The sequence below is a fragment of the Equus asinus genome, chromosome 15 (genome assembly GCF_041296235.1).
Source record: "Equus asinus isolate D_3611 breed Donkey chromosome 15, EquAss-T2T_v2, whole genome shotgun sequence".
Taxonomy (NCBI): domain Eukaryota; kingdom Metazoa; phylum Chordata; class Mammalia; order Perissodactyla; family Equidae; genus Equus; species Equus asinus.
This window is the reverse complement of record NC_091804.1, coordinates 27465763-27490114: the sequence shown is the minus strand read 5'-3', so window position 1 is coordinate 27490114 and position 24352 is coordinate 27465763. Positions and strand designations below refer to the sequence as shown.

At 51.6% G+C, this 24352-nt stretch overlaps 3 protein-coding genes across 11 annotated transcripts in view; 2 read left to right on the top strand and 1 right to left on the bottom strand.

Annotated features, from left to right (window-relative positions):
• The window catches only part of CPNE1 (copine 1), a 39129-nt gene extending 35202 nt beyond the window's left edge, over nucleotides 1-3927 (top strand). For all 9 annotated transcript variants that reach the window (XM_014850779.3, XM_070485816.1, XM_070485815.1 and 6 more), the window contains 3 exons: nucleotides 1438-1571; nucleotides 1729-1965; nucleotides 2170-3927. In XM_014850779.3, the coding sequence (XP_014706265.1) occupies nucleotides 1438-1571; nucleotides 1729-1965; nucleotides 2170-2310 (512 nt within the window). In that variant the 3' untranslated portion in view covers nucleotides 2311-3927. The remainder of the gene's footprint in view (nucleotides 1-1437; nucleotides 1572-1728; nucleotides 1966-2169) is intronic.
• Nucleotides 3928-5396: 1469 nt separating this feature from the next.
• SPAG4 (sperm associated antigen 4) lies at nucleotides 5397-10100 on the bottom strand. Its single transcript, XM_014850767.3, has 12 exons — nucleotides 9626-10100; nucleotides 9011-9115; nucleotides 8621-8687; nucleotides 8351-8412; nucleotides 8075-8118; nucleotides 7760-7785; nucleotides 7528-7636; nucleotides 7143-7218; nucleotides 6860-6975; nucleotides 6281-6448; nucleotides 5678-5767; nucleotides 5397-5563 (listed from the first exon to the last, which is right to left on the bottom strand). Exons 1-12 carry the CDS (start codon nucleotides 9933-9935, stop codon nucleotides 5414-5416), a joined length of 1323 nt encoding a protein of 440 aa, XP_014706253.1. The 5' UTR covers nucleotides 9936-10100; the 3' UTR covers nucleotides 5397-5413.
• Nucleotides 10101-13245: 3145 nt separating this feature from the next.
• LOC106837281 (fer-1-like protein 4) overlaps nucleotides 13246-24352 on the top strand; it is a 41551-nt gene continuing 30444 nt past the window's right edge. Inside the window, exons 1-18 of the mRNA XM_070486360.1 lie at nucleotides 13246-13305; nucleotides 14035-14123; nucleotides 14222-14321; nucleotides 15480-15571; nucleotides 15759-15800; nucleotides 16085-16249; nucleotides 16783-16843; nucleotides 16957-17088; nucleotides 17344-17406; nucleotides 17486-17570; nucleotides 17822-17981; nucleotides 18097-18280; nucleotides 18365-18551; nucleotides 19172-19530; nucleotides 19907-20015; nucleotides 20201-20372; nucleotides 20468-20588; nucleotides 21013-21113. Coding sequence (XP_070342461.1) covers nucleotides 13246-13305; nucleotides 14035-14123; nucleotides 14222-14321; nucleotides 15480-15571; nucleotides 15759-15800; nucleotides 16085-16249; nucleotides 16783-16843; nucleotides 16957-17088; nucleotides 17344-17406; nucleotides 17486-17570; nucleotides 17822-17981; nucleotides 18097-18280; nucleotides 18365-18551; nucleotides 19172-19530; nucleotides 19907-20015; nucleotides 20201-20372; nucleotides 20468-20588; nucleotides 21013-21113 — 2282 coding nt within the window. The remainder of the gene's footprint in view (nucleotides 13306-14034; nucleotides 14124-14221; nucleotides 14322-15479; nucleotides 15572-15758; nucleotides 15801-16084; nucleotides 16250-16782; nucleotides 16844-16956; nucleotides 17089-17343; nucleotides 17407-17485; nucleotides 17571-17821; nucleotides 17982-18096; nucleotides 18281-18364; nucleotides 18552-19171; nucleotides 19531-19906; nucleotides 20016-20200; nucleotides 20373-20467; nucleotides 20589-21012; nucleotides 21114-24352) is intronic.

The following is a 24352-nucleotide window of genomic DNA, read 5'->3' as shown; positions in this document are numbered from 1 at the left end:
TTTTCTCCACAACCTCTCCAACATTTGTTATTTTGTTTTGATTATTTTTGCCATTCTAACGGGTATAAGGTGCTATCTTAGAGTAGTTTTGATTTGCATTTCCCTGATGATCAGTGATGATGAACATTTTTTCATGTGCCTATTGGCCATCTGTATATCTTCTTTGGAGAAATCTCTGTTCATGTCCCCTGCCCATTTTTTCATTGGATTGTTTGATTTTTTTGTTGTTGAGTTGTGTGAGTTCTTTATATAGTAGGGAGATTAACCCTTTGTTGGATATATGACTTGCAAATATTTTTTCCCAATTGGTGGGTTGCTTTTTGTTTCAATCCTGTTTTCCCTTGCCTTGAAGAAGCTCTTTAGTCTGATGAAGTTCCTTTTGTTTATTCTTTCTATTGTTTCCCTTGTCTGAGAAGACATGGTGTCCGAAAAGATCCTTTTAATACTGATGTCAAAGAGTGTACTGCCTGTATTTTCTTCTAGAAGCCTTATGGTTTCAGGTCTTACCTTTAGGTCCTTGATCCATTTTGAGTTTATTTTGATGAACGGTGAAAAAGAATGGTCAATTTTCATTCTTTTACATGTGGCTGTCCAGTTTTCCCAGCACCATTTGTTGAAGAGACTTTCTTTTCTCTATCTCTTGTATGATATTGACCTTTTTTAAGATTACAGGTGAGATAATTTGTAGAATGTTTCTCAGTTTGGGTTTACCTGATATTTCCCCGTGATTAGATTCAGATTATGCAGTTGGGCAGGAATACCACAGAAGTGATACTGTGTATTCTTCTCAGTGCACTGTATCAGGAGGCACGTGATGTTGATTTATCCTATTATCAGTCATATTAACTTTGGTCAGTTGGTTAAGGTTGAGTCTATCAGGTTTCTCCACTATGCAAGTACTGTTTTTCTCTTTGTAATTAGTATTTTTGGGGAAGATACTTTGAAGCTGTATAAATATCCAATTATTCATCAATTTTTACCTTCTGGTTTTACCATCCATTGATAATCCTTGCCTGAATCAGTTATCTCTATGATAGTCAAATGATTTTGTCATTCCTCCTTCTACATTTATGAAGGAAGAGCTTTCCCTTCTCTCCCATTACTTAATAATTCTCTGGATTCTTATTTTATTAAATGGGTTATAATTTATTATTTTATTAAGTGTATTATAATCTGATGTTCAGCTCTCCTAAATTTGTTCAGGGATTTCCCCCTAATCTGGGTTTTAACGCAAGCTGTGATTTAGGGCAAGTGCCCCTCTTCTCTTTGGCCGTAATTTCCTCATTTGTAGGATAAGGTTAAGTACCTTGGGTTACAGGGGTGATTGAATGAAATGCACCCAGGTTGCCAAATCTCCTCAGCCAGGATAGGGTGATGTCAGGACTGGTTCAACCCGGAGAGGCCCAGTATTTTAGTGTTTTTGCCCTCCTTCTCTAGGCATCCAGGGCATTGTGGATGCCTACCGCCAAGCCCTGCCCCAAGTTCGCCTCTATGGCCCCACCAACTTTGCACCCATCATCAACCATGTGGCCAGGTTTGCAGCCCAGGCTGCAAATCAGAGGACTGCCTCGGTGAGGGTCATGGGAGGTAGTGGTGGTGGTGGGATGGGTGGTCTTGGTCAAGGGCTCCCTTGAGGGCTATGTAACAAGCAACTTCTTATCAGTGTGGGAATGTGTGGCTGGGATGTTTAGAGGATCTGCCTCAGTATATGAATGGGCTTGCCCCCAGCAATACTTCGTGCTGTTGCTGCTGACCGACGGTGCTGTGACAGATGTCGAGGCCACATGTGAGGCTGTGGTTCGTGCCTCCCACCTGCCCATGTCAGTGATCATCGTGGGTGTGGGCGGTGCTGACTTTGAGGCCATGGAGCAGCTGGACGCTGATGGTGGACCCCTGCGTACACGCTCCGGGAAGGCATCTGCCCGTGACATAGTGCAGTTTGTGCCCTACCGCCGCTTCCAGAATGTGAGTTGGGGCAAGCTTGGGGGCAGACCAGATCTGGGAGTTTACCCTTCCACCTCTCCCTGATATGAGTGGGGATACTCACTCTTTTGTCTAAGTCTGGGGCAGAGTTTGGTGTTGAGTTTTGTATCCTTTCTTTGGTATGAAATGTAGACCTTGGGAACCTTTTATGGGCCACCACTGACCTTGCTCCTCTTTTCCTGGCAGGCCCCTCAGGAGGCATTGGCACAGACTGTGCTCGCAGAAGTACCTACACAACTGGTCTCCTACTTCAAGGCCCAAGGTTGGGCCCCCCTCAAGCCACTTCCACCCCCAGCCAAGGGCCCTGCACAGTCCCCTCAGGCCTAGATTCCCTTGGAGGGTAAGCTGTGGCCAGTCCTCAGCCCTGTATCCCCAGTGGTCCCTATGGGCCCCCTGCACACACTCCTCACTGCTAGCACTTTATATTTTATACTTTTATACTTCTTCCTGCTATTGCTGCTCTTGATCCCATCTGCTTGCACCTGGAGCCCCTCATTCAATAAAGATCAATGAAGACTACTGCTTTGCCACTACTCTCTTTTTGGGTGGGAATCTGCCATTAGCCATGTTTCCTTCTCTTCTGTGGGCCTCAGTTTGTTGACCCTAAGGTTTGTTGAGTAAAGGTTGCCTCTGACACAATAGCCCCACTCAAAGAAATGGGGTATTCTTGGCCAGATATCTAGAAACACTGACTCTATTTTTGAAAATACAAAGATTAAGTGTAAGCCAAACACCCAGCCAGCCTGCCATGCTTCAGAGCAGAGCTGAGCTGGGAACAAAGAAGGTGGAAAGTGCTCGGGGAGGAATGAGTTTTAAGATGGAACAAGGGCTATGCTAGACTTCCTGGAGGAGCGAACAGTGGTGGTTCTAGTCCTAAAGATAGGCTGCAAGCCTGAATTTTGTAACAGCTAATTTTTTTCATACTAGAAAATTAATATGTATATTAACTGTAGAAAAAAATTCAGAAAAAATAAATAGTGCCTATACTCCCACATCCCAATAAAATATTTGGTGCGTATTTTTTAGTCCTTTATGCATATTTATAGTCTATACATAGTTTTTTATTTTACAAAAATATGATCATATTATACATAATATTTTTAGCATGCTTTAAAGTGTTTTTAAAATGTATGCTAATTAGTACAAAATTATTTCAAATAAAATGTGGTATAAAATAGTTATGGAGCAAGTAAGGACCCCTGTCTTTCCTAGGTTTGACTTTTTTTTTTTTTCCTAAATAGGACATTATACATAATGTTTGTACCTTCTTTTTATTGTATTTTGGGTTACCCATTGGAACTTATTGCTGACCTAATTCTTTTTAATGCTTTTATATTTTGTGTATGAGTGCACTATAGCTTATTTAGCCAATCCCTTATTTAACGAGATTTGGGTCCCTTCCAGTTTTGTTCTATTACAGTGCTGTAATAAATATCCTTGTACATTTATCTGTGCATTTACAGAATGTTTCTGAAGGATTTGTTCCTACAAGTGGAAACGCTAGATCAAACAGTATGAATGTTTAAAATTTTAATAGATATTATAAATTGCCCTCCATAAGAACAGTTTCTTACTCCTTTTGTTAATGACTGGCAAAAAAGGGAAGAAAATCAATTTTTAGTTTGAATTTAATTATGAAGGCTAGGTATCATTTCATATGTTTATTTGTGAATTATATTTCCTCTGAATAGCCTATTTATAAGTTTTTGTTGTTGTTATAGCCCTTATTCTGTTATTCAGTTATTAACGCTTTGTCACTTATACACATTGAAAATATTTCTTCCCAGGCTATTGTCTATTCATTTATAGTTATCTTTTGGTCTATAGAACTGTTTTGATATGGAAGTTTAAAATTTTTATGTGTATTAATCTAGCTTGCTTTTTAAGAAATTATCCATATATTATTACTTTCTATGACATTAAACATTCCCTTATATTAGATTACCATTTCTGTTGGCTGCATATTATTTTTGTAGCATAATGTATCTTCTTAAATACTATTTCCAGTTTTTCTTTATAAACAACAGTGTGATGAATATCCTTAAAATATTATCTTTGATTACATTTTTGATTATGTACCCTTTGGATCCATTCTTAGAAATGGAATTGCTCTGATTAAAGAGTATAAAGAATTTTTTTTTTTTCCTTTTTATCCCCAAAGCTCCCTGGTACATAGTTGTATATTTTTCGTTGTGGGTCCTTCTAGTTGTGGCATGTAGGATGCTGCCTCAGCGTGGTTTGATGAGCAGTGCCATGTCCGTGCCCAGGATTCGAACCAATGAAACACTGGGCCGCCTGCAGTGGAGCACGCAAACTTAACCACTCAGTTAAGGGGCCAGCCCCAAGAGTATAAAGAATTTTAAGACTTTTGGTTCCTATTGTAAAACTGCCCTCCAGAATAGCTGTATTAGTTCATATTTCTAACCTTAGGCTTTGAGAGCACTCAGTAGACTCTTTTTCCTTTGTCTTCAAATTATAAAAGTAATACCCCCAAAATTTAAACAGATGGATACATGCTCCACTTCCACATATATTCGCGCATTCCACTTCCTGGAGGTGTAACCACTGTTAATAGTCTGTATATTCTTCCAAAACATGAATACACTGGCACAGCCAAGATGTTGCATGTTTTCTCTGCTCATGTTGTCCCCCGTTCTACTCTCTGCCCACGTGGAACTCATTAATCCTTTGATGCCTGTTTCTTCCATCTTTTAGTCCTCCAATTCTACTTTTGACCCTTAGAGCGAAGAATTCTTGGATCAGTAAATGAATTGTCCTGTTTCCTGGAGCATCCTCTCTCCCCATCAGGCTCTTTGAAGGCAGGGACTGGTGAACACTAGACCATCTGTACTGTGCCTAGGATAGAGTCGGCCACTCAGGTTTCAGTAAAGACAACCTGAGTAGGGGCTACCAGGCGTGCATCAACTCTGACTCACATGTTCCTAGAAGTCCTCAAATCTCCTTAGTTTTTGAGTGTTTGAAGAAAAAGGGACTCCTAGCCCAAATTGGGGGATTTTCCCAGAGGTTGGGGGTGGGAATTGAGGTGCACAAACCTGGCTTCAGGCTGACTGGCAACTCTACAGTTAAAGAGGGTGGCCTCTGGAGGAAGGTTTGCTTGGGTCCTGCTGTGCCGCTGCTTTCACTAGCTGTGTGACGTTGAGCAAGTTTCCTGATTTGAGTGTTGTGAGGATTGATTAGGTAATGTGTATAATCTCCAGAGCACCATCTCTTGCACATGGTAAGCTCTCCATTAACATGAGCTGCTGCTACTATATTGATCTGGACTTCTCCAAGAAAAGAGGGCACATTGGGAGGTAGACTTCCACCACACTTAATACACCAAAGGCAACCAGAGCCCCCCAGCAGACCCCCAGCACAGTTCCAGCTTATTTTAGCACAGATCTCCACTCTACTCCAACCATCAGCATGTTTAATGAGGCCCTCCTGTGGCACTCTCCCCTGCCCCTTCTGAGGTTCTCATGCCATGGGCTCGGACTCGATACAAGCAGGTGAAACGGGGGTGGCCCCAGTTGCTTAGAATCTGGATCTTCACCTTGGGAAAGGCAGCTGGGGGGTCATTCTGGGGAGACAAATGGATCATGCCAGGGCCTGCTCTCCCAAGGGCTGTCTTCCTCCCCAATCTTCCCTCACTGTCCCACTTCCTTAGCACCCTCACCCCCAGAGACAAACACACCTGTAGGTGAAAAGTCTGAATCTCAGATTTCTCCACGTCAAAGGTGAATTTCCCCAAGAAGACTTCAGTCTCGTCATCAACCTGGAGGCCCTGGTAGGTGAAGAGTGAGTGGAGGAACAGTGAGGCACAGGTGGAGCGGAGAGAAAGCAACTTTGTTGAGGACCTACTATGTGTTCAATAGCTGTATGCATGCTCTCATTTATTTTTTGGTGTTAGGATATTGTAGTGTGAAATGTAGGCTCAAAGAAGCCAGGTTGAGAATTTTAATCTGGCTGTTAAATGTGTGACCTTGGGCAAGTAACGTCCCCTTTGTGAGCATTACTTTCCTCATCTTGAAAGGAGAGTTAATAGCACTTCATAGGTTGTGTGGATGCAAGGAGATAATCCATGTAAAGTACTTGGCACAGGTAAGAGCTCAGTAAGCCGTAACTAATATTTGGATACAGTTAACAATTATTTATAACCTATAGCAGCCCTGAGAGGCAAGTGGTCGCATCTCCATTTTGTAGATGAGCAAGTGAAGACTCAGTGGCACCAGTTTTCATGACTACCTGCTTCTTATAGGCAAAATCCCCTACCCCCTTGGGCCTCAGCCCCACTCACATAGACTGCGAAGTCACGGGGAGCACTGTTGGCTCCCCTGGTGTGGGCCACGCTGGGCGGTGGATGCTGCAGGGTGATGTCACTCAGTTGCACACGACTGGGCAGTCGGATCACCACTTGGCCCTGGTCGCCCTCAAAGGCCCAGCAATTCCCAGGGAACACATCTGGCTGCAGGCGAGCAGGGCAGATAGAGACCATCAGAACTGGTGGACCAAGCCACGGCAGCCCTTTCTCAGCCTGGGCATTGGTTCAGGTAGGTCTCGCCCTCACCTCCACCCCAGTCATCGGGCCCACTCAGTCCTCCACCCCCAGCCCGGGTCCCTGCCCAGCCAGATTCCACCAGGGCCCCAGTCCCTAGCACTGCTAGGTCTCTCAGTTTAACACCGTCCTCGGCCTCACCTGGAGCCCCACCCCAGCAAAGCCAGGCCCCGCCTCCAGCCCGGCCGGTCCTTGGCGTAGCAGGGCCCCGCCTAGCGCCACGCCCTCGGCTCAGCCAGGCCCCACCTCCAAGGAGCTGTTGGGTCCTTTCCCCCAGCGTCCGCCCCTAGTCCCGTTCCGGGATCTGGGTTCCAGGCCCACCTCCAGGATAACCGTGGGCGGCCGCGCGTAGTTCCAGAAGCTGAAGCGATTCCAGAAGTAGGCAGTGTTCGCGTCTCCGTAGTCATGGGATGTCTTCTCTAGGTCGATGGAGGCTCCTGGAGCAGGGAGAAAAAAACACTCAGGGGCCTGACCCTCAGCTGGAGAAGGGTCTCTTGGAGGTCAGTCTTCTTGCGCTGGGCATGTGCATAGGTCTGTCTGTGTCAATGTCTCCGTCTCTTTCCATGTCTCTGAATCTCACTCTCTTGGTGTCTCTGGGTCTTACCCACAGAGCTCAGCGCATAGTCAGGTTTCCGCACAAAGTCCTCATTTAGCCTCTGGAATACGAGCTTGGCCACTCTCTGAAAAGAGAGAGGGCGAGGCTTGGAGGGGCAGGGCTTGCGGGAGGATTTTATAGAGAGGCAAAGTTCTCTGGGAACTAGGTTCTCTGCGATGGGCCCCAGGTTGTGGGACCCAGGAGAAGTCCCTAAGTCAGGGCTCTAGGGCAGGGCTTTAAGGCTCAGGACACAGGGAGCTGGCCTCCTCAAGGTGTTTCCACCGTGGCCGGGGACTGTGGAGTGGGCGGAGCCACTAGGGCCAGGCTCCTGGGGCTCGGCTTCCGAACCCCCATGGGGCCCAAATCTGAGAGCAGGTTGAGGTTGCCGGCTTACCTCGCTGTTGGCTGCTCGAACGCTAGACACCTCCTTGTAGAGTTTATCCAGCTCAGCCTGGAGCTGCTGCAGCTGCTGCCCCTGGGAGCGCACGCGCTCGTGATACTCACTGCAGGTGGGAGTTCGGCACGGTGTAGTTGGCCGTCGCCCCCTGCCACTCCCCCGTCCCTGTGGACACTTCCTGTGAGCACCATTGAGCCCTCCAATTCCCCACCCAGGTGCCCTCTTTCACCTTAGAGTCAGCATCTCCTTAGGTTCCTGTTGGAGGGAGGGACAAAATGTAGCACTGCTCCGCTCTCACCTACCCAGAGCAGCCACACTCAAAGGGTCTTCTTTTTGAGGAGTGTCCCCCCTTCCCCGATCTTCCAGGACCACTCAGAGACCCTCAAGCACTTCTGGGCACAATCCCTCAGAAATCTTCTGTTTATATCCTGCCTTTCCTTAGGATTATAGCCTCCAGCACTACCACCCTCCCAGCAGCCCAGGGGCACCCCACAGGTTCGTAAACTGCCAACCATCACCCAGGAACACAGTCTCCCAGACTCACATTCTCCGCAAGAGGGATCAGGTACAGGAGTCCCCACCAGAGTGCTGGAGAAAGATGGGGGTGGTTTCAGGGGAAAGGAAGGGAGAAGGTTTCCCTGGCATAAAGGGACAGTGAAGAGAGAAGAGGCTTGAGAGGACTGAGTCTGAGGGGGGACTAGAGGGCCCTGAAGGGGTCTGTGAGGAGCTGAAGAGGCTGAGTTGGATTTAGGAGAAATGTGCTGGGTTTGGCTCCAAAGCTTCCAGGGCTGGGACCCCAGGGAATTCACCACCCCCTCACCTGCCAGAAAGAGGCTCAGGAGTGACACAGCCGTGAGCAGGAAGCGGATGGAACAGACTTCTCTGAAGAACCAGAGGGAGGCTGAGGCCCCGAGACCCTAGTGAACCCTGCAGCCCCCACCCACCTGAGGGTCCTAGATCCAGCTCCTGTGAACATGACTCAGGCAGGTCTGAATCCACTCAAGCTTCAGCCGGGTCCAGCACCACCCCCCCTCCTGCCCCACCACCTCCAAAGATCAGCCCATGGGACTCCCCATTCCCTCCCTCTGACCTGTACACGCTGACCAGCATGTCTCCTACCAGGGATAACAACACGCTCAGCACCTGGAAGAGTAGGTCTGAGGAGAGGAGAGGGATCTCAGAGAACGACTACGGCTTAGAAAGAGGGAGAGACGAAGAGGGGCTCAGAAGGTGTGGTGGTCGAGGTTCACAAGGGGCTCAGGAAGGAGCCTCAGGGAAGGCCCTAGGGCTCAGGAAGAGAGGGGTGGGCTACGAGAATTGGATGGGGGCAAGGACAATGAGTTGAGGTTTAGAGGACTTGGATCAAGTTCAGGGAAGGAGCTGGAGACTCCAACATGGGCCAGGGGCTCAAAGATGAGAACTGGAGTTCGGAGAGGGGAGCTGGAGGGTCAGAAGGGATCCGGGCTGTCCTGGCCCGTACTCAGGAAGCTCCTGGACACTCGCGGAGGAGGCATCTCCTGCCTCAAATCCAGGGTCGAGAGAAGGTCGAGCTGCTCCTCAGAGACTATGGGAGAGCCAGCCAGTTCTGCAGGAGCCCAGGGGTTCCACTGGGGCCTTACGCGTCGCAGGCCCACTCTTTCCCCCGGACCTGGCTGCAGGCTTCCCAGCCCAGAAGCAGGGAAGCCTCTCGCAGGCTTTGGCCAGGTCCCATGCCCTTAGGTCTCCCTCAGCACTCTGAGGCCCCACCCCTCAGGGATGCTCAGTTATGACATTGGTCCTACCGCCAAGAGGAGGTCCCGCCCCCAGCCATAAGTCTTGGGGCGGCCTCAGTTCCCTGGTAGCCACTCATGCCATCACCCAGGCCGCGCGTCCTCGCTGGTGCCTATTCTCAGGATTTTCCCCGCCCCTTCCCAGGACTGTCCATCACACCGAGACCCCGCCCCTCTAGGCATCTTATTTTGTGCTTCTCCTCTTTGGCCTACAGGCCCCACCCCTTGGGAGGTGCCCAGATCCAGTTTTATCGCGATTCCGCGCCAAGCCCCGCCCGAGGCCCCGCCCCCTCCCTCAACTCACCCGGGGTCGACCCCGCCCGCACCCGAGGCCCCGCCCCTCACGGTTGCCGCGCCACAGGCGGTCCGCCCGGTGTGGCTCCGGGGCGCCGGCTTCTGCCGAGAGCTTCCAGCCCGTGCGGTTCCTCCGGGCACTCCTGCGCTCAAGGCAGGCTCACCGCAGCTCGAGCCCCGGGCTCTTCTGCCCTCAGGCTCGCCGGGCCCCAGCCCAGCTGACCGGTGCCCGCTGCTTTCTCCCGAGGTGACGCTCACTGAGCTGTTGCTGTTGTCGCTGTAACAGTTGGGAGTGCTCTTGTGTGGGGACGCGGCCGAGCCCGGGCGGGGGCTCCGCCGCATCCTGACCCCGGGCCGCCCCCTCACGGACGCCAAAATTGCCGCCGAAGCCGCCAAGGCCCTCGGCCCTCCCTCTGCCGGTGCGCGCCGCCGGCACCCTGAGTGCAGCCCGCGGGCCCAGCGGCCCGACACAGCCCTCTCTCCGGTATCTGGGCCCGCTGCTGACGTCATAGAGGAGACCACGGTCCCCGCAGAACGCCCTGACTGGGCGTCACAGAGCTAGTCGTGACGTCACTGGGAGCCATGGCAGTCAGTCTCTCCTTTCCCATGTTAAAGCAAGCAATGATATCAAGCGCTTCCCAGAATACCCTGTCTAAAATTGCACTCGGCTAAAAGAATTTTTATCCCTCTTCCTGCTTTGTTTTTCTCCTCAGCACTTATCACTAACATGCTATACATTTTACTTATTTCTTCGTTGCCTGTCACCCCCCCACTAGAACGTAAACTTTATGAAGGCAGAGGTATTTTTTTGTTCACTACCGTGCCCTACAGCACCTAGATAGGCCTAGCATATAGTAGGTGCTGAGATATTTGTGAGTGACTAAATGTTAAGAAGCAGCGGCCGGCCCCTGTGGCAGAGTGATCAGGCTCGCGCGCTCCGCTTCCGCGGCGCAGGGTTTCCTCGGTTGGGATCCTGGGCGCGGACATGGCACCGCTCATCAAGCCATGCTGAGGCGGTGTCCCACATGCCACAACTAGAAGGACCCGCAACTAAAATATACAACTGTGTACCTGGGAGGTTGGGGGAAAAAAAGCAGGAAAAAAAAAAAAAAAAAAAGGAAGGGGCACGGAGTCACCCAGGGCACTTCTAAATAAACATTTAGTCTCTTTTGCTCTACAAACCCTTCAGGCCCAGCCTCTCATCCTAGTCATCAAGCCAGAGAATTCTGACCTCAGATCTGAGGGTCCCTCTCCCAGACTCATATGCACCAGGGATCTATGGGGTGAGAAATCAGTACCCTTCAATCACCATGCCCATACTCAGACCAACCATCTGAGTCACTGAGAACAGAATGAGGAATCACAGATAGTCACAGCCAAGAGTTCAGCGGTTCTCAGACTCTTGCTGTGCAACAGAATACCAGTGCAGTTTATAGAAATGCAGGTTCCCAGGCACGCCTTGAGATTCTACTTCAGTATTTCTGTGGTGGGGGCAGGAATGTTCATTTTTAACAACCACATGTGTGATCCTGATTAAAGACCACACTTTGAAAAGGAGTGCAGTGCATCCTGTGCACATTACACAGCTAGGCAAACAGGTCCAGAAAGGGGAAAGGACTTTCTCAAGACCGTGTAGCACATAATAGAGATTAGAATTCCAAAATCCTGCCCTCAAGCCCAGTACTCTTTCTGCCACATCTCGTCTTCTTGGGAACGTTACGAAGTGGAAGTTGCAGTTCTTAGAAGGGTTGAGAGAACCTGCCAGGCTATGTTCCAGCCCAGAGGGGAGGCGTCCATGTTAGGTTCCAGTGGGGCAGCATCAATTCCTTGCTCGCCTAGATGTCACAGAGCTCAAGGGAGGGATGGAGGGAGAGAAGCAGGGAAAGGCCAAGGCACTGCAAGCTACGAATTCTGGTCCCTCCCCCTTTGGGTCCCAGTGTCCCCATCTGTCAAAGAGGAAAGTGAAGCCCTCCCCCAACGTCTGTGTGCCTTAAGAGCTAACCTGGACCTTGCTTAGAACAACCTATGCCTCTTAGCTAGTGTTTTATAGACCCCAAAATCCACTTGAGCATCTAACACCCGGGAAATAGGTAAAACAGGGCTTTCCAATCCCAGTACTGAGATGGAGAAGCTGAAGCACAAGGAAGGACCATGTCTGGCTCAAGGCCACACAACAAGACTCAGCTCCTCTAACAGTCTAATCTTATCTGCTACTGCCACCTGATACATTCCTGGTACACAAGCCAAACTGAACAAATCACAGGTCCCGGAACACACCCTGCCTTCCTTCCCACTGCCTGGATGTCCATCTCTGCTCAACCCCCATCATCAAAGCCCATTTTAAACACCCTCTTCTCATGGAGCCCTTTCTGGCTTCCCTCCTCTGAGCTCCCCAGCCCTGACCCTTTCCTGCTCTGATGGGTACTGCAGTCTTTCTAGGCTTTGTTTGGTGTTGGAGTCCATGAAGCTACTAGAGGACAGAGAACATGTCTGATTCACCTCTGTAGCTGCACACCCACCTACCCACCACCCAGGGTGGTATAGGACAACTCCTGCACATAGGAGGTGTCATTAAATAGAATGATTAAGTGGATGGCCATGAAATGCACTCAACACATAGTTACTGGGTTCAGACTGTGAAATATGTTCATCCCTTCATTCAGTAAAAGCAATGCACATCTATTTAAGGGTTATTAACCTAAGCTAGGAGTTCTATGCCCAGAAAAATGTAAGTGTTCAATATTCTACAGACGATTTCAAGGATTTGCAGACTCCCTGGAGCCCATCTATAGTTCCACTAGTAAGATCCCAAGTTAAGTACCTCTGGCTTCTGGTTAAGAATTGTTTTGAATACCTGCTATGTGCAAGCTAGGGACACATATCCAATCACTAAATCAAATCTGTTAAGTGCCTACAGCACTAATGCTGCGGGCTAGAAGACTCATTTATTAATCCACCCATTTATTCAGCCAAGGTTTTGTTGTTGTTTTTTTTCCCAAGGAAGATTAGCCCTGAGCTAACTGCTGCCAATCCTCCTCTTTTTGCTGAGGAAGGCTGGCCTTGAGCTAACACCCATGCCAAGCTTCCTCTACTTTATATGTGGGACGCCTACCACAGCATGGCATGCCAAGCAGTGCCATGTCCTCACCCGGGATCCGAACCTGCCAACCCCAGGGCAGCCAAAGTGGAACGTGCGCACTTAACTGCTGAGCCACTAGGATGGCCCCTCAGCCAAGGTTTTGAAGGTCTACCATGTACCAAACCCTGAACTGGGAATTGAGGACTGGGAGGTGAACAAGGAACAACATGAGGTCCATGCCCTTGAGGGCTCATAGGTTAGCAGGGAGCAGACTAGGGTCCTGCCCTCTCCCCTGGCCTCCATCCCCACCCTGTCCCAGCTCCCACCCAACAAGGATGCAGGATGGAGCCTGAAGCTGCTGCAGGCAGGGAGAACTGAGCTGACCACAGGAACCTCACCCCCATCTCTCAGTGCTCCTGCTCCCTCCCCACCCATGACCCCCAGGCCTGCCACCTGTGTGTTTGACTAAAGGGCAGGGATTGCTGAACCTGCTGGGTAGGTCCAGTGAGTCAGAGGCGATTCAGGTGGGCAAGAGGGCAGGCATGCAGAGGGAAAGCCAGTGGCCCTGGGACAATGGCTCTCACCGTGTGTGTGCGGCGACTGACAGGGCTGCCGGGAAGCCATGACCGACAAGTGAGGCTCAGCTTTCGGGGTGAGGCTTGCTAGGATGCTCTAAGGATTTTTGGAACTTGGGGGCTCCAGTTCCTCCATTCTGTAGGCCCCCAATCCTATCCCTAGGCATCTCTACGCCTGTCTCCTTTCTCCTCCAGCCCAGTATCTCCAACTCTCTGCCTCCTTCCCTCCCCATTTTCTACCTTTCTTTAAGGGTGAGTCCAGGGGGATTGGACCCTGGGACAAGGGTGGGAGGTAATTATTTTTTTCTGGGGAGGGACTGATAAATGACTAGTTTCAATTCTAAGCAGGCTTTACCCAGAAAACAAGGAGAATTCACTGTGATCAAGAAGCAGATATTGGCGAGGTCAGTGGGGTTGGGTCCTGGATAGGAAGAAGCTGATCTGTGCCTCATCTAGGACCATCCTGGGGTTGGGGAGCTCATTCCTGGGTTTTGGGGAGGTGTAGTCTCAGGAGTTGGGGTCAGTCTCAGGTTTGAGGGGTCAGACTCAGTTTGGGACAATTCAAAGTCAAGACTACGGGGGACTAGTTCTTGATTGGTAGTTAACCCCAGATCAGCCCTAGTTTGGAGTCAACCCTATGGGGGTTGGTTCCAGGTTTGGGAGATCAGTCATGGAGTTAGCTCCAAGTTTGGAGGGTTGGCTCCTCTTTCAGGGTTGGGAATAGGCTCTGGATTGGGGGTCAGGGTCAGCCAAGCACTGGGTGTCACAAGGTTCCTCCTATCCCCAGCTATTCCGTTGGCCACACTACGGGGCTCCACTGGCTGGGGAGAGTCTGTCTGTGCAAGTGGTCAACTGCAGCCGTGTGTTCAGCCCCAGGTGAGTAGGCCTGGGGGAGCCAAGGATGCAGGTAGGGCTTGGGGAGGGCTTGAGGTGATTCCCCTGGGTCACTCTTCTGCTCCATGCCACATTCCCAGGTCTCTGGGGACCCTGGTGATCTCCCTGCAGCAGCTACAGAGTGCTGGGCATTTGGTGCTGCGGGAGGCCCTAGTGGATGAGAATCTGCGAGTGTCCCGGGTGAGTCCCACCAGCCCCCAACCTACCACCCCCAAGCCTGAGAGTCCCTCTAAGAGGGTTCTTTTTATCAGAGGGGAAAGCCCAGACCCAGACAGGAATGGTAACAAAGCCCCCCAGCCAGGGTTCCTTTCATTGCAGCCCCTGCTGAAGTCCCACATATGCCAAGAACCAGGTTGAGCCCTGAGGGCCAGGGGTGTGGCAATGGGGGAAGAAAAGGAGTTCTGTGCCACTCCCTGACCATGCACTAGCCTCAGTGACAAAGATGAACCTGGCTGGATTTCCCTGGTGCTTCACGGAGGGTCGGTATAGTCTGGTAGAAATGGACGTGTGTTCAAATCTCAGATCTACCATTTCCTAGTTGAGAACTTGGACAAGTTATTTAGTTTCTCTAGGCTGTCTCCTCATTTACATTATGTGGAGTCATACAAAATGAGTGCTTTTCATTCAGTCTGTCATTTGTTGAGTTCTTGATTATAAGCCAAGTATTGTGCTGAGCAATGAGGATTGAGTGGTGAGCAAAACCAGATAAGAATTTACTCTCTTAGAGCTCCATATCTAAAGAGAGAGGCAAGCATTAAACAAATATTCACACAAATAAGTGTAAAATTGCCACTGACAGGTGTTACAAAAGAGCTGATAGCGGGCTGGGAGAGGGTATAACAGAGAGATGTGACCTATTTGGGCATCAGAAAAGTTTCCCGAAGGAAATAGTGCTTAAGCTTGGGATTGAAGGATGATAGGATTAACTCAGTGGGAGAAGAGAATGTTCCAGGCAGAAGAACCAGTATATGCAAAAGTCCAATGCCCTGAGAAAGCATAACTGGGGTGCTGGGCAGGAGACGACCCCAAATGAGATGGGGCTGGAAAGGTTGGCAGGGGCCAGACCATGTGGAGCTGTGAAGGCCACAGTGATGGATTTCCAAGAACAATGAGAGAATTTTGGAGTCACGGATGGCCCTTTCAAGAGATAATTTGCATATGGCAGGTTCTTAACAGGTTACGAGTAGTTAATATTATTAGAGAGGTACCACAAGTCACCACAGGTGCAGGCCAGGAGGGTCTCTATTTATAGGTGGAGTAATAGGCATTATCCTTGTGCTTTTCTTAGCCTCAGGACACTCTGAGGAGCCCTAAGGCACATTGTGTATCTGGTTTCAGATCCAGGTGGAGCTTGACCTGAGGTACCAGCCCCCAGAGGGTGCAACTGGAGCCTGGGAGGAGGAGGACTTTGGGGCACCCATCCGGGACAGGTAACCTCCCAACAACCTAAGCAAGGCCTGGTGGTCCCAGACCAGGCAGGCCTTGGCAAGGGAGAAGTGGTACCCAATTCTACTCTGGATCTCCTGGAAGTAGAGACACGTTGGACTCGTGCTGCCCAGGTTGCAGCTCTGTGATCAGGGCTGGCCCTCACACTCCTTTCACTTCTCCTTCTCCCAGCTCGGAGTTGATCATCTCCAATGTGGGTTTCCAGGAACTGGAGTAAGTATGTGAGGATGACCTGAGGTCATCAGGTTAGTCTTGGGATTAGGAGCCAGTGATGTGGAGTCAGTCCCTGAGTCTGGGATCAGTACTGGATCAATTCCATGGTGAGAAGTCAGTCCTAGAATCAGGGGTCAATTCTGAAATTAGAGAGTTCTCAGGTTAGGGGTCAGTTCTGGGATCAGTGGGGTCAGTCCAAGCTTCAGGGGTCAGTCCTAGGGTCAGGGAAGTTAAGGGATGGGTGATAGGTCCCAGACATGTCCCTTGAGAGTCTTTCTTATCAGGCCTGGGGAGGCCCGACTGGAGCGGCGGGCAGTGGCACTGGGCCGCAGGTTAGCTCAGGGCCTAGGTCAGCAGGACGATGAAGACAATGAGCTAGAGCTGGAGCTGGATCTGGAGGACGAGCCTGATGTGGAGCTTTCTGGAGTGGTGTTCAGCCCTCTCAAGAGGTAACTTGTATCCACTGCACACTTACTCCCACACCCCACCAGTGTGTCAAGCTCACTCGCTCATACATGCAGGCCCATGCCCATCCACCCTCATAAACACATGGTCCCAGGGTATGGATGAGGAGTAGACATGCTGGGGTCAAGGGTCACTCACTCCTAGGCATAGACAATGCCACAGTCCCACACACAGTTACACTGGCTCACATATACCTTCTGGAATCCATGTAGGTGTTGAAAGTTTGATGAGGGCAAGGACTTCTGTCTCTTGTTCACTGCAGTGTCCCAGTGCCTAGAACAGTGTTGGCACACAGTAGGTGCTCAATAAATCTTTGTTGCATGAATGAATGGTTTTAGGGCTCCAGGAATGAGCCAAATTCTGGGTGTGGGGTTGAGATGGAGGCAAGACCAGACCAGAAGGACTCAGAATCCAAAAGTTTATAGGGAGAGGAGATCTTATCCCCAGGACCAAGCAAGAGTGTGTGTGAGGTGGTGGGAGGAAGTAAAGTGAGAGCTGACCTTAACCCTCTCCACAGCCGAGCCCGGGGCCTAGCTCGTGGGGATCCCTTCCAGGTGTCCAGAACGCAGGACTTCCAGGTATGCTCTCCCTCCAGGGCCTAACCCTTGGGCAATACTACCTGCCCTCCACATGTTTCTCCTCCTACCTTGGCAGCCTTGGCTTCCTTTTTCCCTCCTTCTGCACCCTTCAGGTGGGGGTCACGGTGCTCGAGGCCCAGAAGCTAGTGGGAGTCAACATTAACCCCTATGTGGCCGTGCGTGTTGGCGAGCAGCGCAGAGTGACCGCCACGCAGCGCGGGACCAATTGCCCCTTCTACAACGAGGTGGGTGCGACCACAGAAGAGAGGGGCCTGACAGAATGAGTGGGACCCAGCGTAAGACCTGTTCGCAGAGGGGGCATGGCCTAGGTGGAAATAAACCAACTGCCGGCAGAGGATGAGGGGCGTCTAGGGAAAGGGTGTAAAGAGGCACCATCGGGGCGAGGAGGGCGTTCTCTTTGCGAGAGGCGGGGCCCGGCGGACATGAGCCCTTCACATACAACCTTCTCTCCCCTCTCTTGTTTTCCCGCTTCAACCCAGTACTTCCTGTTCGAATTTCATGAGACCCGGCTTCGCCTCCAAGACTTGCTGCTGGAGATCACGGTGAGGGGGGTAGGGTGAGAGGTTTCCGTCAGAGAAGTGGGGATGTCCAAGCTTCAGGACTAACGCCACCTTCCTCTAGGCTTTCCATTCGCAGACCCTCCCCTTTATGGCCACCCGGATAGGCACCTTCAGGATGGACCTGGGCATAATCTTCGACCAGCCAGGTACTGAACCCTCCTATCATTGAAACTCATCTGCACAGACAAGGGAAATTGACCCTCTAGGCACTGATCCTTGTGTACTAACTTGTGAGCCGGCAATCTCTTCCGAAGGCTAATATCCACGCACTCCCCCTCCTGCCCGCTGGGCTGGACAGGAACCACGGCCATTGTCCAACACTCAGATCACAGCCCCACGACCGCCCCGCGCACCCCGCCGATCTCCGCTGACCCCTGGCTTGCCCCTCCACCCCCAGATGGCCACTTCTACCAGAAATGGGCTCCGCTGCATGACCCCCGGGACACCCGCGCGGGGACCAAAGGCTTTGTCAAGGTCACTTTGTCCGTGAGGGCGCGCGGGGACCTGCCCCCTCCGCTGCCACCCCCGGGCCCAGGACACAGTTCGGACATCGAGAAGTGAGCTGGGGTGGGGTGAGGAGGGGAGGGTAGGACTGGCCGTGGCCTCCGGGACGCTGAGAGGGAGAGGGGCCGAGACTCCGGCTTCTCAGCCGCTCAGCGCCTCCCGCCCTAGGAACTTGCTCCTGCCTCGCCGGGTGCCGGCCCAGAGGCCGTGGGCGCGGCTGCGCGTGCGCGTGTACCGCGCGGAGGGGCTTCCTGCGCTGCGCCCCGGCCTGCTGGGCAGCCTGGCCCGCGCCCTGCAAGATCAGCGCGTGCTCCTGGACCCCTATGTGCGGGTGTCTTTCCTGGGGCAGCAGGTAAGGCCCTCCCGCCCCGACTCGGCCGAGGCTCAGGCCCTGGTTCCGCGCTGACCCCTTTCCGCCTGTCTTCGCCGCGCTCAGGGCGAGACGTCCGTACGCGGAGAGACGGCGGCGCCCGAGTGGAACGAGCAGCTGAGCTTCGTGGAGCTCTTCCCGCCGCTGACGTGCGGCCTTCGTCTGCAGCTGCGGGACGACGCGCCCCTGGTGGATGTGGCCCTCGCCACACACGTGCTGGACCTGAGGCAGATCTCACACCCGGGCCGCGCAGGTGAGCGCATCTGGCCGACGCGTGCTGCCCCTGCCCGGGCCCTATCAGCCCTGGGTCCCGTCCCCGACAGCAAACCCCATCCTCGCGACCCCACTCCGCTTAGAAAGTCAGGTCCACCCCGCAGCGCAACCTGTGCTCCAAGCCGGCTCCTCCTTTCGTCTCGGAGCCTCGCCTGTCGCTCCCAAACTGCAAACCCCACCCTCGGTTTGGTTCCGTTGACAGAATCCGAACTACAGCTGCAAATCCAGTAACCGCTCCTGCCCTGCTCTCCCTACAGATTTACACGTACAGAAACAACCCCAGTCCGCATCCGTTTACCCCAGTCCCTTACTGTTTCACCGGTAGCTTCGCCCCAATCCTGACTCGGCCTCCAGGGCTCGGGCTCTGTCCCTATAGAGTCTCTGCGGGGTCTGGCCGCAGCGCCTTCAGGAGCTGAGCTGATTACAAGTGCTCCCAGGTCGTGGTCCAGAGCTGTCCGTCCGCAGCTGTTCGCAGACTTCCCTCCCAGAGCGGCCGACGCGCCCCCCGCCCCCCGAGCTTGCAGTAAATGAGTGCATAGACTGACCTAGTACCCACCTGCCCCATGCTCCCCTCCGAATTACTGTTCTTGTCCCCCACAGCGGGGTTTAACCCCACCTTCGGGCCGGCCTGGGTGCCTCTCTATGGCTCGCTCCCCAGCGGGGGGCTCCGGGATGGTTTTCAAAATCTCAATGAAGGCCTTGGCCAAGGCATTTGGTTCCGCGGCCGCCTGCTAGTGGCTGTGTCCATGGAGGTGCTGGAAGGGAGAGCTGAACCTGAGCCTCCCCAGGCCCCGCAGGGGTCCAGGTTGTCCCGGCTCATGGGAAAGAAGAAGAAAGCCAGGCGAGGCCAGATCCCAACTGGGATTCCGCAGCACCTGGATGCCAGCTCCGGGGCTGATGGGCCTGAGATTCCTAGTGCCATGGAGGTGGAGGTGGAGGAGTTGCTGCCGCTGCCAGAGGTGGGGGCTGCGGTTTAACAAAGGGGCGGGGCCGCTCCTAGCTCTGGAGTGTGTAACCGGTCCCCAGGCATTAAACACAGGAAGGGGGTGGTCTCAGTTTGGGGGCCTGCTTGAAGACTGCAGTGTGCGTACACACGTGCTCTTACGTATATTCACATGTGGGGGGAGGGGGCTGACCAATCAGAGGTGGGCCGGAGGACTAAGCCGGGCATCCGATGGGTTGGGGCTGCCAGGGGCAGAGAGGGAGGTAGGAGGCCTGCAGTGAATCTTCTAGGCCTTGGTTGCAAGTCTTATCTGTGGGCATTGTGGCCAAGCACAGTCTGGCCTGCAACCTGGGAGGGTGGGGGCTGACTCCAGCCTGACCCACCTTCCCCAGAACGCCCTGGCACCCTGTGAAGATTTCCTGCTCTTCGGTGTGCTCTTCGAGGCCACCATGATTGACCCCGCTCTGGCCTCCCAGTCCATCAGCTTTGAGATCTCCATTGGTGTGTGCCGATCCCCTGAGGGTTGTGGGTTTGAGGGTGGTCATTTTTGTTCCGGACTTATGCCCCTGGGAAGGACAGTTGACCTTCAGTTAGGGATGGGCTCTGATTTCTATTGAGGCAGAGGAGGTTGAGGGAGGGGTCAGACCCTCAGCCTGGCACCCGCTGACACTTGCTGCTCTGGGCAGGTCACGCAGGCCGCCAGGAGGAGCAACTGGGCCCAGGGTCCAGGGTCGAGGAGGGAGCAGAGGGCGCAGCGGGGGAGGCACAGCCTCTGCTGGAGTCTGACGTGGGAGCCGGGCTGGTGGAGGAGGAGCTGCGGACCCCGGCTCAGCGGCCTGAGCCCGTGGATGGCAGCGGGTGAGTGCTCCTGGTGGCTGGAAAGAGGGCATTGGGAGATCCCCAGCAGCCCAGGACTGCCCCTTGCAGCCTCTGCTCCTCTCTACCCCGTCCAGGCCATACCTCTGCTTGCCCCTGCGTCACCACAAGCCGTGCGTGCGCGTGTGGAGCCGCTGGGAGGATCACACGTGGCGCCTGCAGAGAAGTAACTGCGTGCGGAAGGTGGCTGAGAGGCTGGTGAGAGCGAGGCGGGCGCCCAGAGGGAGAGGCCAGGAGATAGGGACGTCGAGGGGACTGCGGCCTTTGAAGGGAGCTCTGGAGCAGGGCTAATGGGTAGAGCATCAGGGGGCCAGCAGCTTGTTGGTGCAAGGCCAGAAGGCCAAAAAGCACAGCTTCTGGGCCAACTGAGGAAGCCAGGAATTGTGGGAGGACGGAGATTCAGAACTGTTGGACCCAGGAAGGGGCTTACTGGAGGCCTGGCCCCACAGGCGTGGAGCCAGTAGATGGCTAGAAAAACTGAACCACGAACAGGATGAAGCCAAAGAAGGGAAGGGCCAAGAGGTGAGGTCGTGAGTGCGCTCACCCTGGGGTGGGGGTGCGACCTACAAGATGTCGGAGTCTGGGACCCTAATGACTCTAACCCTCTCTCGCGGTTGCGCAGGACCAGGGGCTGCAGGAGGTTGAGACTCTGCAGCGCAGGCCGGGGCCGGGCGCCTGCACCAGGCTCAAGCAGGCGCTGGAAGAGCTGGTGGCTGGGAGCAGGTGAGCTGAGAGCCGGCGCCTCACAGCGCCTGTCTCCGCGCCAACTCCGGGGTGAGGGAGACTCGTGCCGGCTGTTGGGACCCCAGGGGGACTGGAAGCTGCGTTTGCTCTGCACTTTACAGAAGAATGAGACGGAAATGATTATCCCTATCGCAGGGCGCTGGATGGAAATTATTGGGGGATAGGCCACTCCCCTCCAAGAAGCTCCCTTTCCTAGAGGCTTATGCCTTTTCCCCTCTCCTCAAATCTTCCCTGCTCCTTTCCTCCACACTTGTTCCAGCTAGCATCCTCCTCTCTTACTTCATGAAGAAAATAGAAGCCTCACCTTCCTCATTCCGTCTGTCACCTTGCCAGCTTCTGTATCCATCTGCTTTCCTTCCTTCCTGCTACAGCGAAGAAATGTCCCTCCTCCCATAGCCACAGCTGTGATTTTGACTTCATCTCCTCTCATCTCCTGGAGGAGTTAGCTCTGCAATTGTCCACTTTCATCAACTAGTCCCTAGGTCATTAGTGTAACCACATAAATTTGTTCTAGTCACTTCCATCTTTGGCATTCACTGACCTGAATTCCATAACTTGCTTCGGGTACTTCAGTGTTCTTCTGATCCTGTTCTTAAAAGACTTGTTTATCCATTTATTCAATAAATATTTATGGCACTTACTGTGCCGGACACTGTTTTAGACATAGGAATAGCAGTGAAAAAGCATTCTTGCCCACAAAAATCCCTGAAAGGTCTATTCTGGTGGGGGTGGGGGGGTGGGGGTGAAGGCTGGATGGAGACACAGATAATAAACATGTAAACAACAAGGTAGAAATATAAGAAGTATGATAAGGATAAGTGTTAGGGAGAAAATAAAGCAAGGAACTATTAGAGAGAGGTGTTGCAATTTTAGAAAGGGTAGCTAGGGGAGGCCACTGTGAAGTTGACATGAAGAAGATGAAGGAGCAAGCCATGTCTATAAGGGTATTCCTGGCAGAAGGCACAGCTTGTGCAAAGGCCCTGAGGTAAAGTATGCCTGTGTTTGAGGAAGAGCAAGGAAAACAATGTGGCTATAGCAGAGTGAGCAGAGTAGGTGAGGCTGAAGCGTGTGGGAGGAAAAGAGGATGATGGTGGGGAGAGGCATGTGGGAGCCTGTAGGCCATTGTAATGGCCTTGGCTTCTTCTCTGAGTGAGGTGTGGAGCCACTGAAGGTTTTGAGAAGAGAAGAGATATGCTCTAACTTATCCTTAAAAAAGGTTGTGGTTGGGGCCGGCCTGGTGGCGCAGCAGTTAAGTTCGCATGTTTTGCTTTGGCGGCCCGGGGCTTGCTGGCCTGGATGTCAGGTGCAGCTTGTCAAGCCATGCTGTGGCAGGTGTCCCACAAATAAAGTAGAGGAAGATGGGCATGGGTGTTAGCTCAGGGCCAGTCTTCCTCAGCAAAAAGAAGAGGATTCGCGGCAGATGTTAGCTCAGGGCTAATCTTCCTAAAAAAAAAAAAAAAGTAGTTAAAAAAAAAGAAGGATCAGTGGGGGAGGGGAGGGATGGTATAACAGAGAAAGCAGAGAAATTGCTATTTTTGTAATAATCCAGGTGACCGATAATGATGAGTTGAATCTGGGGTGGTTACAGTGGACATAGAGTGACATGAATGGATTCAAGAGCAATTTTGGACTTTGGAGGTGACACCTCAGGACTTGCTAGTGGATAGATACGGGCGATGAGGAAATGTGCTAAGAAGAGTCATGAAAGACTCCCAAGATTTTGGCTGGTGCACCTGTGTAGATGGTGCTGTTTACTGAGTTATGGAAAACAACAGAAGGAGAAGGTCTGAAGGGGGTGAAGGGAATATCACAAGTTCATTTTCGGACCTGTGAACTTTGAGATAGATGTCTGTTAGACTTACAAGTGGACATGTCTGCTAGACAGTTAGCTATATGAGTTGAGTTCTGGGGAGAGTTTTAGGCAGGAAATGAAAAATTGGGAGCTGTCAATACATAGCTGGAACTGGATAAGATTATTTAGGGAGCATAGAAAAGAGAAATCTGAGGACCTGGAGAGCTCCAGCGTTTAGAGGCAGGGTGGAAGCAGAGGACTCTGCCAAGGGCCTGGTCGCAGGTGGTCACTTTTCTGTTCTCATTTTACTCAAGCTGTCAGTGTCGGTGGACACAGTTGACCCTACCCTCCTTCTTGAAAAATTCTATTAACTTCCATGCCCCTGGTTTTCCTTCTGCTTTCTTCTCATTCTCATCTCTTTTGGCCATTCCTTCTCATCTCTTTTGCTGACTCCCTCTTTTCTTGACCTCTAAATGTTCCAAATGTTCATGGGTGTGTATCCCAGGACTTCATTGTAAGGCTCTCTTCTATGTCTACATTCTTTCCGTCTCCAAAAGAGCAACCATCTTTAATACAATTTAATTCCTTGCTTGATTTTCCATAGAGTGCAATTGAACTGTTTCCATTTTCACTTTACTGAAATTATTTTATTACTGAAATTATTCTTTGGCAGGGAAATTTAGATGAAAGATTTGCCCGTATTATATTTCACTATTTATATCTTTGACCAGTGTGGTTTTCTTTTGTGGCTATTATTTTAACCATATCCAATTTCTCTGAATCCAATTTTGTGGATCTAAATCTTGTCAAGAAGATTTGATTCTCCCGTCAATTTTTCATCAATAGCAAACATTAATAGGTGCAGTTTTGACCCTTGTCAGTTTTACTTTATGCTGACTATTTCTGCCAAAAGGAATCTTGGAGCAAAGAGCATTAGTAAGCTAGAAGTGTATGCTCTGGGGGCAGTATTAGGTGAAAAATCCTTGGAGTCATTTTTATTTCATCTATTTTTGAATTTTTCCATAATAGCAACTTCAGAAATTCTTGGGGGTCAAAAAGGGCCTAAAATATCACATCTCAAAAATCACTTTACTTTGCCCAACAAATATTTTTTGAGCATCTGTTAGGTGCCAGGCCCTGAGGATATAGTGGTAACCAGAATAAAGTCCCTGCCCTAGCTTACTATCTTTTTAGAGAGAAAGATAAAGTAGAATATGAGGATGGAGAAAGAGACAGGGGCTGTTTAGATGGGGTGATCAGGGAAGGCCTTTGAAGAGGTAACATTTGAGAAAAGACCTGAATGAAGAATGAGCGCAGCCATGCAAAGCTCTAGGGGCAGAGCATTCTAGGGAGCAGCTAAGACAAAGGCCTTAGAGTGATGGGCTTGGTGTATTCATGGAGGACCAAAAAGGCCAGTGTGACTCTA

Excerpts from the sequence above, each read along its gene's own strand:
- SPAG4 (XM_014850767.3), bottom strand. The coding sequence starts at position 9,935 with ATGCGGCGGAGCCCCCGCCCGGGCTCGGCCGCGTCCCCACACAAGAGC. Across the intron at positions 8,688-9,010 it reads AGTGTCCAGGAGCTTCCTGA|ACCTACTCTTCCAGGTGCTG; the intron begins GTACGGGCCAGG and ends TCCTCTCCTCAG. Across the intron at positions 7,637-7,759 it reads AAGGAGATGCTGACTCTAAG|TGAGTATCACGAGCGCGTGC; the intron begins GTGAAAGAGGGC and ends TCCCACCTGCAG.